The sequence below is a fragment of the Trachurus japonicus genome, chromosome 6 (assembly GCF_045865225.1).
Source record: "Trachurus japonicus isolate A0001 chromosome 6, Traja_1.0".
In the NCBI taxonomy this organism is placed as follows: Eukaryota; Metazoa; Chordata; class Actinopteri; order Carangiformes; family Carangidae; genus Trachurus; species Trachurus japonicus.
In genome coordinates this window covers 1,450,726-1,470,871 of record NC_140912.1, presented here as the reverse complement: position 1 = coordinate 1,470,871, position 20,146 = coordinate 1,450,726, and the positions used below count along the sequence as shown (strand labels likewise).

Sequence of the window (20,146 nt, the reverse complement as noted above, 5' to 3'; positions counted from 1 at the left end):
GTAACGTACATTGAGAAATAACCCAGAACTGGATCAGAAGATGTTTTTTGTCAGGAGATGAGAAATAAAAATGTGGCTTTTTGGAAGCATCATGCATCATACAAATATATTAAAGTATATTATTAGCCCTTGTAGTGTTTGTGTATCTGTTTACTAACACAATCATTTGACTCACAAGCTTGTTTTTATACTAAAACATAACTTTTACTGTTTTATGCGATTCCTTGCTCTGAGTACCTTTGTTTCTCACACACACACACGTGTCCTCACCTTCAGTGTGACCTGCAGCAGCTTCAGCTCTTGTTCCAGCAGCTGTAACTCTGGGAACTGTCCTCTGTAATCATCCAGAGAGGACACTACAGCTCCCAGGGCGTCCTCCAGCCCACAGTCCACTGGACGATCGTCCGCCATGGACAGACAGTCTGCGCCCGCAGCGGATCCCTCCTCGTCCACGGCCACGCGCCGGGCCACGTACGTTACGTCTCCGCTTTCTGGGAGGATGTCAAACTCCAGGTTTGATGGAGCGTCCGTCTCTTCGGTGTTGGCAGAGGAGTGCGTGAGGACGGGGCTGGGCGTGTCCTGTCGCACCTCTGTTGGCTGTTGATCTACGACAGCGTCGGTCGGTGTGTTTTCCTCGGCAACAGCTTGTCTCCTTGGCGATGCGTCCGCGGCGGCAGGGCTGGGTGGCTCAGGAGTTCTGCTGGGCATCTCCATCTCTATATCGTTGATGGAGACGAGGGAAACCAGAGACACCACCTCCCCTGATTCGCCGGCTGACTTGTCTGTCAACACGACGCCGTCGGCGCTGCTTTCACTGATGTGGCTCAGAGAGCGCAAGTAACTGCATGAAGCGTGGCTGTTGGTGGCCGCGCCATCCGCTGTTGCTATCGGAGACTGTTGCATTGCATTGTCTTCCTCACTGTCAGGTTTTGTCACCTTCTCCTCTTTCCTGTAAATGAGTTCATGTATGTGTTAGTTTAATTATTGATGAACATATAAGATCATCATCTGTGTATACCACATAACGTAATAAAGAGAAAAGCAATGTCAACAAATGTCAAAAGGTCGGCACATAGAATAGAGAAACCGAGTCCGAAACTTTCATCTTTCTGGCATGACATTCTTGATTGTCTGGAGTATGTGTTTCAAATGACTGTCAGCTCAATGTATTTTTGTACCATGGCATTACATATCCAATCAATAGCAGACAAATATCTAATGAAGATATTATTGATTGGAGCAAAGAAAGCTATAACAAGGAAATGGCTACAACCCAACGCACCGACACTGGAAGACTGGCAAGGGACTGTTCACCAAATCTACATCATGGAGAGACTGACTAAAACTGCATTCTGAGAAATTTAAGAGTTGGTAGTCCAAGTGGATCAGATATATAAAATCACAGAGACCTGAACTGCTTTAAGTACCTCTATTACATGGCTTGAAGTACCAGTCTATTAATCTTGATGGAAAAATGAGTAAATGTGAGTTCTTTTGTTCAAATGTTCCTATTTAAAACATTGTAAAATAAAAGGGAGAGTACAGTAATAGCTTGGAGAATATGTTAACACAATTGTCCAAATACATGTTTTTGTTTGGCTCTATATGGGTGTAATGGTACTGAAATGACTTTCTATGTTTCTCCCTGATAAAAAAAAAAAAGAAAAAAGAATAGAGAAAGCGAATGAAGCAGCACCTGTTGCTCTCTGCCTGGTGTCCGGGCGTATCAGGAACCTCGCTGATGGCGCTGACTCTGTGTGTGGGCTTCGGAGTTGAGGAGGAGGAGGAGTCTCTGGGACTAAATGAGATGTTAGGTTGTGTGGAGGGACTTCCTTTTACAGCAGGCTGGATCTCTGGGGTCGTCACCCCGGCCTAGAGACATGAACATGCTTATTGATCAGGAGGGTTGCACCCAAAACACTTACTGTACATACAACGTAGTTTAAACACACAATTTTCTACAGTCCAAAAAGCCGAGTCAGTTTGATGCAGAGTGGAGCAGACCCAGCTGCCTCCAGATCGACTTATGTTTAGTTCTCTCTCTGCCTCCTTTAGTGATAATAATACGTGTTAATGAGAGTAGTTTATCTGCTGTGATGGAAATAAGACTGGAATAAGCCAGGAAACCAGAGCTCAGTAGCCTGACCAGAGGTGGAAATATATTCAGTCAGTCAGTGACATTTGTGATCATATAAATGGCCCTGCTGCTGTTTTATTCATAATGGAACGTTACCAAACGGAGCCGTTTTCGAGGTAAATACAGAGTCTGCTTGCTGAAAAACTGTCCCTGTACGCAACGCGCATCAGCGGTTTTGCATGAATTTACCTCTAAAAAGCTCCGTCTCGTAATGTTCCGTTATTATCTCATAGCGTGGTGATTGTGCAGCTCACAACTTGTCCACGGCAGCCTTTTGGAGTTGTTGGGTTGTGTATTTGATGAGTTTGATGAGGAAAACCAAGAAATTCCCTTAGCCTCTGTAGTGTAGCTCTGAGCAGCCTGCTGCTTCGCTCCACCGTTCTAAAAATAGCTTACACCGACAATTAAAGGTAACGAACCTACTGCTATGACTATAGCGATTATGGCAATGGGCCAATTTGCCAAAATGTTGATCTATCCCTTTAAGGTGTTTTAATGTGTTTGTGTTTTTGATTTACTTATTTTACAACTTGCTTTACACATGATTTTTTAAACAATTTTTAAAAAGTGTTAGAGGTATTGAGTTCATAAAGTCATCAATCAATCATTTCTAGCGTTTTAAAGTAACATTGCGGAGTTTTTCGGCCTTAAAATAATGTTTCCAGACTCATTGCAATGGTAGAAAAATGGTTAATAGGGTGAATGGTGCTGCCGCTGCAGCCTGAGCCGGGTCGCGTCGGCTGAAACTGCACTATGTAACTTCCCTGCACGGGTACGAAACACCGCCCCCCCCTCATCCCCCCCTCCCCTCTGCGTCGAGGGAGAGACGTGGTGGGTAAAAGTGAAACTTTTGGTTCCCCTCTGGTCTGGCCCATGTTGCTTTAAGACAGCAAGTGTAGCAATACTTCATGTACTGTATTTGTCATAATAGGAGTACGACCTTATGACTGAGCCTTCCTTGAACACCTTGGTCGGGTAATTGCAGTTCATAAATTTGCCCTGCCAAATAGTTTGCATATCAAATGGCAGTTATTCAGAAGAGGATTTGGCTGCATCTGTATTAAGGATACAGCAATGTAGGAAGCACCTTTATCTCCAGTGTGCTGATTCTCTCTAACCAGGAAATAGACCCAACCCCCCCCCACGGGTTCAAATCAACCTGAAGTCAGTGGAGTTTCCACTGTTCCAAAATAAAAGGGTCAACTCTTATTTCAGGAGAGGTTATCTCCTGAGGCGGCAGGACAGGAAGGACAGAGGTGACTGACTCATCTAAAAGCCATTACTTTTTGATATAAAAAATACTGGTTCACAATAACAGACGGAGTGTAACAGAACAGCACAAAAACCAAACGCACATTAAACGCCAACTGCTCAGGAAATGACTGAGAAAGCCTTTCAAACAACAGATTTATGATTGACAGTTGAAGAGTTTGGTCTTTCGGTAAATTCATTCTTTGTATACATACGTACATACATATTATACGATGTGTGTTACCGTATGTTGTGTGGAGTTGTGTTGCCCTCCTGTAGACAGCTGAGGACTGTAGGAGTCGTCAGAGGACTCAGACGAGTTGGACCAAGCCGTTCCGTTCTCCAGCTCTTCATGTCGACGGAGCATGTTCTGCAAGGGAAGAGCACCGATCAAACACACTGACACATGGATACACACAAGACAGGGCTGTTTGATTCTTTGCTTGACCAACAACGGTTTTCTATCCGCTGAGTAATGTCTATGCAAATGTAGACTGTGACCACAGGCTTTGCTCTTGCTCACTGTACAGACATGATCATGGTAGCCAACCTGGTTGCCTCATCTCAGGAGGCTGTACACACTCACTTTACACAAATTAATTAAACATTAGATATGTTTTAGAACAGCCAATAGAAACTCTCTATTGACTCTCTATTGAGACTGGTCAGTTTCTCCTCACGGACTAGATCTTGTGAAGTCTGACACACACCAAAGATGAGGTGCAGGTGCATGAGCTACAACACGCTGGAAGGTGATCGTTGAGTTTTTGCCGCTGCCTTCATGAACACTGCACGTCCAGAACTGGACATCCTGGAAACTAGCTGCCAGAAAGATTCATCTGAAGGCCTCATGTCAATTCTGCATCCATGAGCTTCAATAGTCCAACAGCGTACAGGCTGATAGAGATCAGCAGCACACTCCAGACTGACACACTTCACACACTTTTCACTGTACATGACAGTGGATGAATCCTTTCACTTTTCTTGTCAATAGCAATTGCAAAAAATCAGGCAAATACAGACACACAATTACAGTGCCTTTATTGTCTTAATGGTATTTATATTTTTGCGCTGTCATAACTTAAATAGTTCAACATTATGGCCCATTGCCATAATCCCTATAGTCTTATGACTAGGTTCGTTACCTTTAAATGTCAGTGCAAGCTGTTTTTAGAAGAGTGGAACAGGTATTTATATTTTTGCACTGTCATAACTTTAAGGGATAGTTCAACATTTTGGCCCATTGCCATAATCCCTATAGTTTTAGGAGTAGGTTTGTTACCTTTAATTGTCAGTGAAAGCTATTTTTAGAGCGGCGGAGCAGAGCTACGATACGGAGGCTCATGGGATTTCTTGGTTTCTCTCATCAAACTCATCAAATACACAATCCAACAACTCAAAACTGCTCTTGTGAACAAATTGTGACCTGCACATTCACCACACTATGAGATAATAACAGAACGTTACGAGACAGAGTTGTTGACCTCTTATGCATGTTCCCGTCAGGGGCAGTTTTTTGGCAAGCAGTCTCTGCATTTGCCTCGAAAACATCTGAAGCAGCTTGCAGCTCTGCTCCGCGGTTCTAAAAATAGCTTGCACCGACAATTAAAGGTAACGAACCTACTGCTAAGACTGGAGGGATTATGGCAATTCCCCAAAATGTTGAACCATCCCTTTAAATTAGGTGGTAAACTCACTGATTTACTGGTGGATGATACAAGTCTATCATCATAAATTCACTAAAAAGGGCTAAAAGTACCATCTACATCATCTACATACATCATAGCTCCACAAATGGAGTCTACAGTTCTAGGTTTGTGACGTTCTACACCGTCATCACTGCTACTAGTCGATGTCCAAGGGGGCTCTCTTCTACAATCTGCAGGGGATCTACGTCTCCAACATGACTTACAGATGTGACGTGTCTTGTTGGCGAGGTGTCACTACAGGAACAGCTGTGGCTAAGTGTGTCTCTGAAGATGTCCAGCAGTGGCCAGTGCTGCCGCCTGGTCAGACTCCGAGGCAGAGACTGAAGTGGGAGGAGCAGCAGGTGGAGCAAAGCGCAGTGGGAGCAGTTAGAGGCTGTTTCCCTGAACTCCCTCTGCAGTGTTTTCTACACCATGACACCTCATCTGGGTCTGGTGGTGCGTACAGTCATAACCAGTGCAATAAAAGGAGGTTTTAAAGGGATAGTTCAACATTTTGGTAAATTGGCCCATTGCCATAATCCCTATAGTTATAGCAGTAGGTTCGTTACCTTTATTTGTCCGTGTAAGCTATTTTTAGAACGGCGGAGCAGAGCCGTGAGCTGCTCAGAGCTACACTACGGAGGCTAATGGGATTTCTTAGTTTCCCTCATCAAACTCATCAAATACACAATCCAACAACCCTAAAACGCTCTGGTGGACAAGTTGTGACCTGCACATTCACCACGCTATGAGATAATAATGGAACGTTATGAGACAGAGTTGTTTTAGAGGTAAATTCATGCAAAACCACTGATGCATGTTGCCTTGCATGTTTTTCAGCAAGCAGACTCTGTATTTACCTCGAAAACGGCTCTGTTTCGTAACATTCCATTATTATCTCATAGCGTGGTGAATGTGCAGGTCACAACTTGTCCACCAGAGCGTTTTGGAGTTGTTGGATTGTTTTGTTTGATGAGTTTGATGAGGGAAACCAAGAAATTCCATGAGCCTCCGTAGTTTAGCTCTGAGCAGCTGGCCGCTCTGCTCCGCCGTTCTAAAAATAGCTTGCACCGACAATTAAAGGTAACGAACCTACTGCTATGACTATAGCGATTATGGCAATGGGCCAATTTGCCAAAATATTGAACTATCCCTTTAAACACTGGACGCTCTTATAACTTCAAAAAAAACAAAAAACCATTCACTAAACCTGCATTCTTTTGCAAAAAATATATTGACGCACTTGCCACATGGCCCATCGGGGGGCTGCAGCCCACGGGTTGGGCACAACTGCACTCTCTCATGTTTTATAAGACATTAATAGGAAGGTGACTGTGACTATCAGCACAAAGTTCAACCAGTCAGCAACTAGAAGACAAACACTTGAGTGTCTCTGCTCTGAGAAAACATTAGTCCAACACTCACATAGAAGGCTTGTTCCCGTAGAGACGGCGTGTCGGGTGGACTCTGGTTGAAGATTGTTGAGAATCTCTTACTGACGGTCGGGGCTTTGTTGACAGTGCTGGCCACTGACCCCAGGTCATCTTTGTCAAATGGACTGATGAAGGGAGAGTGGATGAGTGTGTATAAATAACCAATCCATATAATATTTAAGTGATATTCTGTTACTGAATAACACCTGGCTGATTAAAGGGACAAACAGTACATTGCTCAGGAGTGGATGGTTGGCAAAACTCACTTCCAGGTGACTTCGAGGCTCAGCTTAATAGTCCCAAGGTCATTAATATCCACGGCAACCGTCTGGGGCAGCGCGGCAAACAGGTCCTTGGTCTCACAGGAAACACTTCCAACGACCACGTGATTGGCTAAGCTCTTCAGCTCTGTCACCTAGGAGACCGCAAAGAAAAATAATTTGATCATGCAACCATTGTCTCCTGCCTTCTCCAGACAGAGTGTCTCAACCAGACACACACACACTGTCATATTAATCAGAGGAAGTAATAACTTTATTGTCCCATTACATTTCAGACAAAAACAGTGAGAGACAGGATCAACTAGCCTGGAACCAGAGGTGTACTGACCAGAGTAAGACAAAAGGAGACGATCTTGCAGGAATAAGCTATTTCAGATGCCAGATAGGTCTAAGGCAGCAGTGAAAATAAATTCAAAGATGTTAAAAGAGACACCAGGAGGAACTGACCTTCACAGAGAGGAAGTCATGGATGAGTGGCAGAAATACCATGTCCTCACTGTCCCACACTTGTTTGGCATTGATCTCGATTCTGCCACGCAGCTTCCATCGCTGACGACCGTACTTCATAAAGATCTGAACACACACACAAACACAAACTTCGTCAATGTTGAGTCAGAGCTGTGTCTATATTATATGCGGCACAACAACCATCTAAGGTAGGGATGGCACGATTATAGATTTTCTTGGTACGATTATTGTCACAGAAATAATCATGGTATTACAATTATCACAATTATTATGCATCAATACATTTCACAACACTATGAATGTGTAAAATCAAATATAGTCACAATATAATTACATTACTAATCTCTTAATATAGGACCAGTTATTTATCTCCCGGGGGAAGTGTTTGAAATATTTAAGTCATTATTTGTCATCTATACCAAATGTTTAAGTTTATTTTAATAATTTCCAGGCTAACATTTAAATTCCTACCAATTCAGTGTTACTTTAGATAAATGGACCAGTATTTGTGCATGTACTTTGGCACACATCTGCCGATATGGTATCGACATAAATCTTTTTCGGAAAGTGACGGTATATAGAAATCTTTACGGTCAATTAATTGTGGCGTTTAATACCGCAATTAATTGTGAAAACAAGTAATTGTGACATCCCTAATCTAAACCTTTTCTTTTCTGTCTCTTCTCATTTATACCTTTTTAATTTTTTCTTTTCTTCTTTCCTAAACATCAAGCTATGGGTGTAGTACGGTGCTAGATCACAGAGAGAGACACACTTGTATGATCGTACACACATACTTGAACACACTCGGGATCAAAAAGGCTGCAGTAACTCTGCAGTAACTGAGTCAGCAGAGCATTTGTGACTTTCACGCACTCTTCGTCTCAGTACTCAGTGACCCTGCTCTGCAACTCTCATGATCAGGCCACTCTGGGGCTGAGTTGCTGTAGTTCCTAAACACTTCCACTTTACAGTAATACCGCTCACAGTTCATCATGGAATATCCAAGAGGGAACAAATTTCACAAAAAAAGTTGTTGTAATTATTTTAGTCCAGCAACTCTTTAGAATGATGCATTCTGTCACAGGTGTTTTTAAGTCAGACTGCAAAGACAGGTGCTTGATTTTATACACGGGACTCAATGAAACCCCTAATACAGTACTTTCGGTCAATGGTCCAATACTTTTGTCCATAGCATTTAGTTCATTTCAGGCCATGTCCCTTTATGCCCCTGTTCTCCCGCCAGTGCCTCGGCCTCAATCTCAAAGAATCCATTAAACCTAATTCTAGTACAGCAGAGTTCATGTTGTCCTGCCAAGTTTACTGAAAACTTTCTAAAAACCTCTGCATTCCTCTAAAACCAGTGTGTTCATGTCCTCTATAGTTTCTCTGTGACTGTTTAGCGACGCTTTCCGGCAAAAATAAATTAGGCTCAAGGATCAATCAAGGATGGAAAAATCCAGAGAGAGTGAGAGAAAAGAACTAACCTCATACTGGTCACCAGCACATAATCTAGCAAATCCAGCAAGACCTGAAAGACAAACAGAAACAGATGAAAACTGTGAATGTGCTGAACTGGTCCAGCTGCATCAAAGGTATCAGGAAATACCGCAGAGCACTTAATTACATGTTAATCACCTATGATGACATCATGAGCACATGAAGGAGCTGGAAACGTCTCCCTGCTCTGTGTACATTTGATGGTTTTTTACTAAATCAAAGTGCATGGACTAACTCTACCTTCTTGTTGCAACAAGTAAAGTGACTTAATACTACAGTATTTAGCAGCAGCCATGTTTGTTCAGGCATCAGATAGACTGTCGGGGGCCAAACCCATTAAAAATGTATCACACTAATACTAGAAGTTTTGGCATATTTCATTTCCTGTTGATCCAGAGCAGAGCCAAAAGAGAGTGTGTGTTTATACCAGTGTGTGATTTCAGGGGGAGAATGGCAAGAAGACACAGAGAGGAGAGAAGGAGGAATCATACCAGGGAGAGGAAAGAGTAAAGACATATTGTTAAAGTTGATCGATGTGTCATTCTTACCTTTCATCTTAATGTGAAACTCCCCCAGCTGATTCTCCAGCTCGTTCTCCAACACACACATGTTCTATAGAGAAGATTGAGAGAGACTTCAGTGAGCAGGAGCTAGCTAGACATGCTCAGATTTTCATTTAAATCTGTGTTAAGATTTTCTTAAAAATAAAAATGGTTCACAAAACATTTGTAATTCTTCTTCTTAAGGTTTTCTTAAAACTGACTTGTGACCTGCACATTCACCACACTATGAGATAATAATGGAACGTTATGAGACGGAGTTGTTTTTGAGGTAAATTCAGAGACTGTTTCCTGAAAAACGGCCCCTGACGGGAACACGCATCAGCGGTTTTGCATGAATTTACCTTGAAAACAACTCTGTCTCTAGCGTTCCCTTATTATCTCATAGTGTGGTGATTGTGCAGGTCACAACTTGTCCACCAGAGCGTTTTGGAGTTGTTGGATTGTGTATTTGATAACTTTGATGGTTTCCCTCATCAAACTCATTGAATACACAATCCAACAACTCCAAAACGCTCTCGTGGACAAGTTGTGACCTGCACATTCACCACGCTATGAGATAATAACAGAACGTTACAAGAAGGAAATTTAAGGAGTCATTTCAACCAGACCTTAGTGACCAAATTAAGGAAATCAACTCCCTCATAGATGGAGAAATTAAACCTTAAGTGCCATATTTCAATAGAAAACATAGGTGTTTTGTCCAATGGGCTCCTGGTCTATAGTGCTAACATCCTACTGCACATCCTATTATGCTTATTATGCAACAGACCAGTTCTCCTTTAAGGAATGCAACAGTACACTTATGTCATTTTTCTCCACCCCACCTTCCAACCCCCTATCCTCAGTGTCTCACCTCTGTGTACTCTTTGTATCCTTTATTGGCTTCTGTTAAACTCTCCCTGGCCTCCTTGCTGCCCGGAGAAGCAGTGTACGCCTTCACCATCTTGTTGGCTCCATCCCTGAGTCTCCTCTGCAGGCAGTAGGCTTCATACAGCTCCTCAATCTGGGAAAAGAGGCCAAACATTACACATCTCATCCTGTAAAGAGGACAAAGCACCATCTGCATTTTAGAGCCAGGCTGCTAGTACCATCACACACTCACACTTCATCATTCATCATGCCCTGATCACACAAACTCTGGAGTGACCTCCTCCACATTGACCCTGCTGCTATCTACGCATGTTCAAATATCACATAGGACATATGCACACTATACTGTGGAAATATGACAGTTTCTCTTAAACTAGGGCTATACGTATGTCATGCAGTCATTTATGTCTATTGTTATTTATTACATAAGTTTACATACCATTTCTACCATTTTTGCTATTTTAATCATTGTACTATTACAGGTTTTGTTTGTTTTTAATGCTTTCTTCTTAATGTGTCACTTTGTCTTCCACTCATGTGTTCTTTGTTGTATATTTCTCTATTTTAATGTCTACTTAGTGTGCTCATGTGTGAGACAAGAAGACATACAGTTCCCTGTTCAGCAGGTGAGTCATGTGTCAAATATTACTTATAGATGCAAGAAAGTTGGTGATGTTACACATATAGCGTCTCTAAATCCACACAAGTACATAATCTGAGGCCATGCACTTAAGTAGATATGTATTAGCATGTAAAATTGAGGCTTATCCTCTTTGCGACCCAGAATAACCCCAGCGACTCTGCAGTTACCAGCAGCTGAGCACAAACACTTTCTCCCTGATTTCCCTCGAAAAACATAGTCAGAGAGGGTCTGTGCTGGAAAAGTTAGTATCTTATCTCGAACATCCTTTCCTCATCCTCAATGGAAAACATCATGAGGTAGAGGAAGGAAAAAAGACTTGTATGAGAAATCCCCCTTTTCTAACTACAAAAACAAAACGATTAAAATGTTGTAATGAGATAACATAACAGAAAAGAAAGTTGTCATTAGAAATAACAATTTAAAAGAAATAATGAATTGAACAATAGATCTGACGAAACTATTTACGGCTTTAAATGCATTGTTCCATGGCATAGACACTTTGGACATTAAATGCATTTGTTAAGTAGAGAAACAGATTTTAAATGTTTCACACAAGGGGAGGCGGTTTACTTATTGTTATGATGATTAACTAGAAACTGGAAATTCAATATGTTTGTTCTTTGTGGTGCCATCTTAATGAACAGAAAATCTATATTTATAGATTTGGAGCTCAGCGGGATCATTCTGTGCATGTTCATGGTGCGTGTCTGTAAATATTGCTGACAAAAGGAATTTTGTAGAGGAAGGTCCAGTGTTTCCCCTGCTGGTGGAGAAAAGATAGGAAGCCATGAAGCTCTTCTCTGAAGCATTTAGAGAACTACACCAGGAGCTGATTAACACTGTAAACAGACCACAAAAATACCTGATCCTGGGTCGAGACACTGAACCTCACTTTGGTCTGTATGAGTGTGTGACTGAATGTTGCTTGTGATGTAAAACAGTATGTCTGGGATTATAAAACAAGAAAAGCTCTAAATACTTAAAGAAGAACTATGCAGGATTTGTAACTTAATTATGCTACATTTTTACCTTAATTAAACAGCTTTGGAGTAATTGTGATAATTGTGATGGTTTATCACTAGAACCGCCGTGAGGTCATTTTGACCTCTCTCGCTTCTTAAAATGCATGTAACTCTGTTTGCGTAAAAACCCTATGTCTCCCAGTTGATGACTTTTCCTAAAAGTGTGTTCTACATCATCTTATGCGTTTTCACGATTCTAGTATAAAAGAGAACGAAAAAAAGAGTGATTTTATCTAGAACCGCCAAGAGGTCATTTTGACCTCTATTGATTCTAATGCAAAAATGGTAAATGTACTGCATTTATATAGCCATATACATTATATAGCCAGCCAGACACACAGTTCAAAGCACTTTATAGTAATGTTTCACATTCATATACACACACATACTTGTGTTAATAAATGGCTTAACTTGTTACAAGGGAAAATGGAGGCTCTGCGTCTCACTTATTGCATCTCATTGCTGAAAACCAGCCTTGCAAGATCGATTATAATACATACAGTATACAGTATATACAATGTTATGTAGCCTACCACTCTACTGATTGATTTCTCACCGGCTTTGTTGTAAACAAATGCACACGGCCAGGAGGAGGGTTAGTAAAACAGCAGAAAATGACTGGACTTGCATAGTTCATCATTAAGTGAAGTTCATCATTGTGTTGACTTATACATTGACAGTCAGTAAATTCAGACTAAGAACATCTGGCAGCTACAGCAGAAATGTCTTATTTCACGACTAATATGTACTACAGTATGATGTTTCTCATGGAGTAACCCCTACACATTACATGGATACAATACAAATGACTAAAAGTAGGCTACTAAACACATCTTGTCTAAATATAAATGTAGTCTGACAGGTGCCATCATGGTCTTACCTTGCTCAGGTGAAATTCCAGTCGTCTTATATACCGCTCAGTCACTTTGACTTGCTGTTGGAGTAAAGCACAGGACCCATTTAGTCCTACTGTTCAGACTGAAATATGTTGACAGACAGTACATCAACCCCAGGAAACTTTAAAGCTTGCAAACAACACAGTTATGTGTTCATAATGATCATATACTTGAGGAATCACTGAAGACTATTTCAAATTAACTCTGACTCTGAACTGCAACATTGATGAATTTATGGTGATAAATGAAGAAAATTTACTTCCTCAGTTAAATTTAAGTGTCATATTCAAGCAGAAAGTTGTGTGAAATCAGGGCAGTACAACAATTAAAAGCTGCTGCCTCCAAAAATACTGAGCTGTGTGAAATAACCTCAGATAAAATGACATTTATCCACATAACAAAATACAACACAACACACAAATAGTTGCTTGGGTTAAGCTGCCATCAAGACTTCCTACACATGTTTGAAACAAAGGAAAAGTAACTCACCTTGTCTAGTTCATACAGGAACCCCTGAAAAGGGAGAACAGAGGTGTCAGTGTTCCTCACATTTTATTGAACGAACATCACAATGAGAGTTACAATTCTGATGTTAAGTGATATTTTTACAATCTGTAATATTTAGCCATATTTATAGTCATAGTATAGTTTATATGTCAGGACTTGTGACTTTGTCATTTAACAGCAAAGCAGTCACTGCCCTCAGTCACAACCAAGCCCCGCCCACCTGGACCCATCATCTAACCTTGCAGGATTTGGTTTCTCTCACCTTAAATCTTTTTTCTTTTTTTTTTTTTATTTCAATTATTTATTTGACCACTCATAAAACAAGTCAACCAATCAGAGGAGAGTCTCATCTCTTCCGATTTGCTCCCCAATCTGTTGTTATTAGAGCTGCAAGGAGAAGTCTGGGAGAGGAGATGTAAAAACTACACTGATTTTTTTGGTTTTTGAAAACACAACTATACCGTCTGATGAGTGTAAAATTGAGTTGTAGAGGGTAAAATCAAACAGTAACATGTCAGGACGTACCAGTCTGGAGTTCCTCTTGGATTCTTTCATCTGTCGGCTCAGGCTGTCCGAGTCCATCTGATAAACTTGGAGGTAAGACCTGAGAAACCACACACACACACACATTGTAGATTGTACCCATGATGTTGGTTTGGTGAGCTGATGAAGGCTGCGTCTTTCTACCACTGGCAGCTGATGTTACAACAGTACAGTAGTTAAACAAACATGTGTTAATGCCTTTAGACAATGACTCACTTAGTTGCTGCTAAGTGAAGATAACAGACTGTTGGCTGCTGATACTGACCTTCTCATCTAACTCTTAGCAGGAGAGTGACTAAGATTATCTTCCTAAATGTCAGTGTGTGTTTCCTAGTGGTCAGGATAAACCACTAGTCTGTTGCCTCTGGAGAGAATGTGGTGATGACATGTTTTCACTTTTCATTTTTCCTAGAGGATCAATTGTCAATTCCATGAGATCTTTACGTTTCATGTTAGCATCAATGCAATTATTGTTTCTTTGTGAATTTGAACAACTAATTAATAAATACTGGTGTATGAAAACTATTTTACTTGAATTAGACAGATGAAATTAGTTAGTTTCACTTTAATACGGCATCAGACCACCAAAAAATGCCTATTCATTATATGAATTTAAATGTTTCCTTCATGTAAGATAAGACATTCCTCTATTAGTCCTAGAATTGGTAAATTTCTAAATTTCCATGTAGAATATTTGAAGTGGTTTACTGCTAAACTAGTGTATTCTTACACACAGGTGCAGTATATTAAACCACAGCTGTAGAAAGGATTGTTGGATTGTTTGAGTGGCTGTTTCTAGACGTGTCTGCTCTGCTGATCTGCTGATGCTCTCATTCAACTGTCTCTGTACCGCTGCCATCTGTGTAAATGAGTGTACTCACTGGAGGCCTTTTTTCAGCGCCTCGTACACCTGATCCAGTCGCTCCGGTTGAGGAACTTTAGGTGGCTGGTTGGTGAACATCCTGCTGGCTCTGCTGGGCTTCCTGCTGAGACCCGGAGTGCTGAACACCGAGAGGTTCCTGCAACAACACAGCAACACAAGGTCAACGTCATCCTCCAACAGAGCAGCTTGAACCAGTCACATCAGACTGACACACTGACCTTGACCCAGTCTGTCTCTCCTCCATCATGCATACCACTGAGCACCAGCTTGAATGAGAACCCTAATGAGACGGCTTTGTTTATCAGGGAATTCATTAAACAGCGTTTCACTGGTGATATGATGGAATCTGACGTTTTAAAATGATAAAATGTAAACTCAAAACCTTTTCAGCCTGGCTTTCAACTAAATGTGGTTTTAGATAGTGCTGGGGATGTTAATTTCATTATTTTCTTTTATCGTTCACTTTTTAATGTTTGGTAGTGTTTTTACAGCTTTTAAAATGTTTCATTCTCAGACTCAGTTCTCTCACTTGATTCATCGTTTTTGGTTCAGCCATCATATGACTGATTAATACATGTTTTGCAATTAAAAACAGGAGTCTGTTGTAATTCAGTTATACCTTATGATACCTGCCCGATACTTTACAAGTCTGATCCTGTCATAGCGCTACCTACTGGCAACAGGGATAGCTTTTCTCTTTTTTTCGCTTAGGCTTTATTTTGAAGTTTTTCAATGAACAGCGTTGCCCTGGAGACAGATGATGGTTTGTCATTAAACTATAAGTTGTAGTTGAGAAGGGGACATGGGTCTCAGGACTGCATGAGGGAAAATTGCTCGGTAGCACCCCAAATAGAATTTCAATGAAGTAAGTGAACAAAATGTGTAAAACACACTCAACATCCAGCTGCGTCAGTTCAGAGTCAGTGGAATCAACAGGGCAATTCATCAAAAATTTGATTATATTACTAATCATATCGTATTTAAGAGTAATGTTGTGTAGTGAGGAGACAGTTTGATGAACGAGTACAACAACAAAAACATAATATAATGTCATTATAGCAGAAGGACGTCATGTTTACATAAAAAGAGTCTAAGCAAAATAGTGGCATCAATTCTGAAGTTTAGGGGCAGAAACTGTTCAATAAACATACTGTAATGTCCAGTGGTTCGCAACCTGAGGGCCATGATGCTTTTGCAAGTTGGCTAGCAAATCATTTGCAAAGCATTCCTGTTTTGTTGAATTTTGAATTAATTTGTTTTAAAGCCTTATTAATGACTGTGATATGTAGTTTTATGTCATTAGACCATATCTTGTTTCCTATCTCAGTGGGATTGTGCACTAAAAGACCACAAATATTGTAAAAACTAGAGAATCTGGAATAGCCGATTAGAAACAGGAAGCGTTCAAAGGAAATAGGGTCGAGAGACAGATGGTAAATCAACAAGTGATATCCATAACAACAAGAAAAAAAAAACTTTAGGTCAGGACTGAATGTTTGACCATTATCATTAAATTATAAGTGTTATAAGTTATAAGTGTTTTGATAAGGCATTATTCAGCCTTTGTATTGTCAAGGTAAAAACATGTGGCACCAGTACAAACTGTTGATTAAATCTGTCTATTCAGCTTTTAGAACCACTTTTATTGTCCAGACTCTTGGACTCGAATCTGTTCTCACACACACTGGACAGAGCAGTGAAAAATCAAGTAGTTGCATGGTAGTGCATTTGTAATAATGTCTCTTTGTTGTGTAATTAATAACACATTGTGTGTGTCGTGCCTGTTCAGGAAGCAGCCTTGCTTTATCCTACAAGTCTACGCACATCTCCTCAAACATTTACCTGAGTGACCTTATCTCATGCAAATCAACTAACACGGTACCTTTGTAATTAAATGGTAGAGAAGGTCACATCTGTCAATCAAAAGGCCTCAGCTTTTCACAGTCAGTCAGGAATGTCAGTGAGGTCATGGTCGAGACTGAAACAACACTGACGTCAAGACAATACACAGGCCTGAGCGTCAGTGGTTTCACAGCCTTATCTGGCAAGTTAACAAAGAAGAGCTGAAGAGCTGAACCACCATTCCCCTCAGCTGTGATCATCTGAGCTGAGCCCATGATCCCGTCCAGCCTGGAGTCTCATAATCCAAACATAACATCATCACAGAAGTGAACAGTTCATCTACAAGAGTAGAAAGATACAGATCCAGCCACACAGTCTTACATTCCTCTTAGAGATTGAAAAGCTCTACTATTTAATGTATTTTGCAACTATTGTAAATATTTTAGCCAATTTGTAGTTTCCTGTGATCATAGTGTAGGGCAGTGGTTCCCAAAGTGTGGTACGCGTACCCCTAGGGGTACGTGAGCGCATTGCAGGGAGTACGTAGAAACATTAATTAATTTATTACCAAGATATTCCAAGTCACTTCATAAACCCATTACTGAAATGGTACGTGCGCCACAACTAGTTCCCCCCAGAAGACAACAACCTGTAGCACAGCTTTGTATAGTTGTCAAAAGTATCGATGCAAAACGGCCCATCTGGATACATGACTGATTTCTAAAAGTATCGATATTAACAGCGCGCCCCCACAGCGCCCGACGTGCGCACTCGACAGGCAGAGCAGAGCAGAGGAGAGGAGAGGAGAGGAGAGGAGAGGAGAGCAGGCAGCAAACACCACAACAGCCAGAAACAACTAAAATGCAGGAGAATAGTGTAAAATGTCTTTGTACAAATTGAAGAGAGAAATTGAAATGATTTTCGTTTCTTAATCAGTTGTGTTAAGTTATGACCACTTTTGGAGAATCATCAACACGTATGAGGGAGGGGGTACTTGTGGTATGGCAAAACGGCTCAGGGGGTACGCAAGACAAAAAAGTTTAGGAACCACTGGTGTAGGGTATGTAGAGTAATCATCTTGTCTGTGTTGATTGTCTCATACAAAATAATAAAAAAATAAATATATTGCAGTAACTGTACTGATTATCTGAATTTTAAATTACAAACCAATCAGTCCATGTCCACAATGTATGAACAGTCAAATTGTCTGTCAGGATGTCCTGTCAAGTTTTTACTGTCTGTGTGTGTGTGTGTGTGTGTGTGTGTGTGTGTGTGTGTGTGTGTGTGTGTGTGTGTGTGTGTATACCTGTAGGACTTGTCGTAAGTGTTGACTCCAGTGAAACTCTGGCTCCTAGTGATGGATTTGGAGGTGAGGCGTCTGACTGGGCGAACGGACAGCGACATGGTGGAGAGAGTTCGGGACGGTCTCCCTGTGGAGGGCAGAAGAACAGAAACATCAACATCTGCTCATACTACAGCATGAGCAGCCATGGTGGCCTGTCATCCTTTTCACTCCAACCCATTCCCACCTGTTTTTACTCACTCTGTGCCTTTTTTTGTTTTTTAGATAAAATGACACAGAGTTAGACCATGTTTGAAGTGTGAGGGCTGTTTACAAGAATGAGCAGAAACTAGATGATGATAAATGATGATAAGAATAAGAATGATGATAAAGCAAATGATCTCACCACCAACATCATCTGAATACCAGTAAGTTAGTTAAGAGTCAGAGACTTGCTGTTCTGAGTTTGTGTTGTTGTTTTTTGTCTTTAAAGGGATACAACATTTTTTTTCCGTGTCTTGCCTCACTCCTGAGTCCATGACCAGCAGATAGACACCATCATTTCGACTGTGCGTGCAGTAACAAGGGAGATAGAGCCGTATCGCCCGTAATTAGCTTAGCTCAAACACTGGAAGTGTATAGGTAGTGTTAGCCTGCCTCCACCTAAAGTCATCAGAGAAACTCTTCAGCAACTCTAAACAGAAACCGGCGGGCCAATCTTCGTCTCAGAGCTGACAAAACTCTCCGGTAAGGCATCTTGAGCGGTCAAATGCCGGTAACAGGACGAGATCGGTCAAAACGGGGGGTTCAAGTAAAGACGGTTTATTTTGGTTCAAGCTAGCTACATCGAGGCTAGGTTAGCTTCCTATTTCAAAGTAAAAGCACAATTTCTATCGTCATGGTTTTCTGTATGTAAAGGGCAACAGGTGTTTTATTTTGTGAAAGTAACTGGAAGTGAGTTGGTCACAACAGCTAGCTTGAGTAGCGCCAAATTCGTCCGAACAAAATTGTAAACAGCTGGTATTTAGACAAATTAACGACACACTGCTGATCTAAACGGCTACTTTCTCGCCTAAAAATGTTTGAAATGTGGATAAAGTCATATATTTACAGAGTTTAGAGCTAAAATGAAATCAGCTCCTGACTGTTGATTTCGGCTCGGGTAGGAGGCAGGCTAACACTACCTATACACTTCCAGCGTTTGAGCTAAGCTAATTACGGGCGATACGGCTCTATCTCCCTTGTTACTGCAGTGCACGCACAGTCGAAAGGATGGTGTCTATCTGCTTGTCATGGACTCAGGAGTGAGGCAAGACACGAAAAAAAAATGTTGGCGTATCCCTTTAATTCCCCTAACTCCGTAGCTACGGCTCACACACTGACACTGCCAGCTGTGTGTGTGGTGATGCTGTCTGACAGTCTGCCCTCTGACTCTAAAACTCTTAATGTGAATCAGTTCTGAAGTTTAAACTCATTTTTGCTTCATCTTAAATCCCTGCAGCACTTTGAAGTAAACTGTCTCTGAGAGTTAATCTTTTTTTCATAGTCTGTCCTCTCCCTAACATCTGTGTCTGTGACCTGCAGCGGCATTTTGTTATTGTGGCTGAAAGTCGGTCGTGGATTTCAGCTAAAGCAGTGTTTTCCTACTGTGGCCTTTCAGTGTCCTGTATCCTGTTTCTTCAAACAGCTGAAAAGCCTTTACAAGACGACTGCCAAACACACACACACACACACACCCTCCCTCCCACAGGACAGGAAATGTCACAATCCTACAGGAAGTCAGATGCAACTGCCTCTCCTGACAGGAAATTGAACAAAGGGAGATAGTCCTGAGGGCAGCACAGAAAAGGTCAGTTCTGCTGGAGTTTAGAGACAGTGTAGAGATAATGTGATAGTACAACCTTCACATCTTCTTCTTAAGATTCATTTTACTTTTGATCTAAAACAAGTGCTGACAATGCAAAAACAGCAGAGCTAATCCAATTAGTTCTAACTTCCCTTCCCTACCCTCAAAAATCATTACGAGTGGTGTGTGTGGGTGTGTGTGTGTAGTGGTGGCGGTGGGCGGGCTCTGTGCTCAACCATTTGTTGACTTTACAGAGTTAAAGTATTCACACAGACAGAGGAGCTGAAGGGGAGTGAGTGATAAAGGAAGAAAACAGTTTTGGGGCAGACATGGAGGTGCTGAGTGGCCAAACAGAGCCCAGTGGAAAAGTCAGGTCACGCTGGGTTTTGTCTCACGCAGACACCTTCCTCTTTGATTTCCAGTTAAATCATCGGAGGTTGTTGTCACAACAGTCCGCCGTCTCTACGGCTCTGGAACGAGAGCTAACAAGT

General features: G+C 41.3%; 1 protein-coding gene across 4 annotated transcripts in view; it reads right to left on the bottom strand.

The window, feature by feature from the left end:
* Window positions 1-20,146, bottom strand: part of ripor1 (RHO family interacting cell polarization regulator 1) — a 59,999-nt gene that overhangs the window by 11,029 nt on the left and 28,824 nt on the right. For 3 of the 4 annotated variants that reach the window (XM_085778219.1, XM_085778218.1, XM_085778220.1), the window contains exons 2-15: window positions 17,834-17,957; window positions 14,684-14,821; window positions 13,785-13,863; window positions 13,242-13,265; window positions 12,737-12,790; window positions 10,175-10,324; window positions 9,307-9,370; window positions 8,746-8,789; window positions 7,238-7,363; window positions 6,776-6,924; window positions 6,502-6,634; window positions 3,633-3,758; window positions 1,697-1,872; window positions 271-949 (exon numbers count right to left, since the gene is read on the bottom strand). In XM_085778219.1, the coding sequence (XP_085634345.1) occupies window positions 271-949; window positions 1,697-1,872; window positions 3,633-3,758; window positions 6,502-6,634; window positions 6,776-6,924; window positions 7,238-7,363; window positions 8,746-8,789; window positions 9,307-9,370; window positions 10,175-10,324; window positions 12,737-12,790; window positions 13,242-13,265; window positions 13,785-13,863; window positions 14,684-14,821; window positions 17,834-17,931 (2,040 nt within the window). In that variant the 5' untranslated portion in view covers window positions 17,932-17,957. Of the gene's footprint in view, window positions 1-270; window positions 950-1,696; window positions 1,873-3,632; window positions 3,759-5,300; window positions 5,418-6,501; window positions 6,635-6,775; window positions 6,925-7,237; window positions 7,364-8,745; window positions 8,790-9,306; window positions 9,371-10,174; window positions 10,325-12,736; window positions 12,791-13,241; window positions 13,266-13,784; window positions 13,864-14,683; window positions 14,822-17,833; window positions 17,958-20,146 lie in introns of all 4 variants that reach the window. The other variant, XM_085778222.1, reaches the window with a different exon arrangement.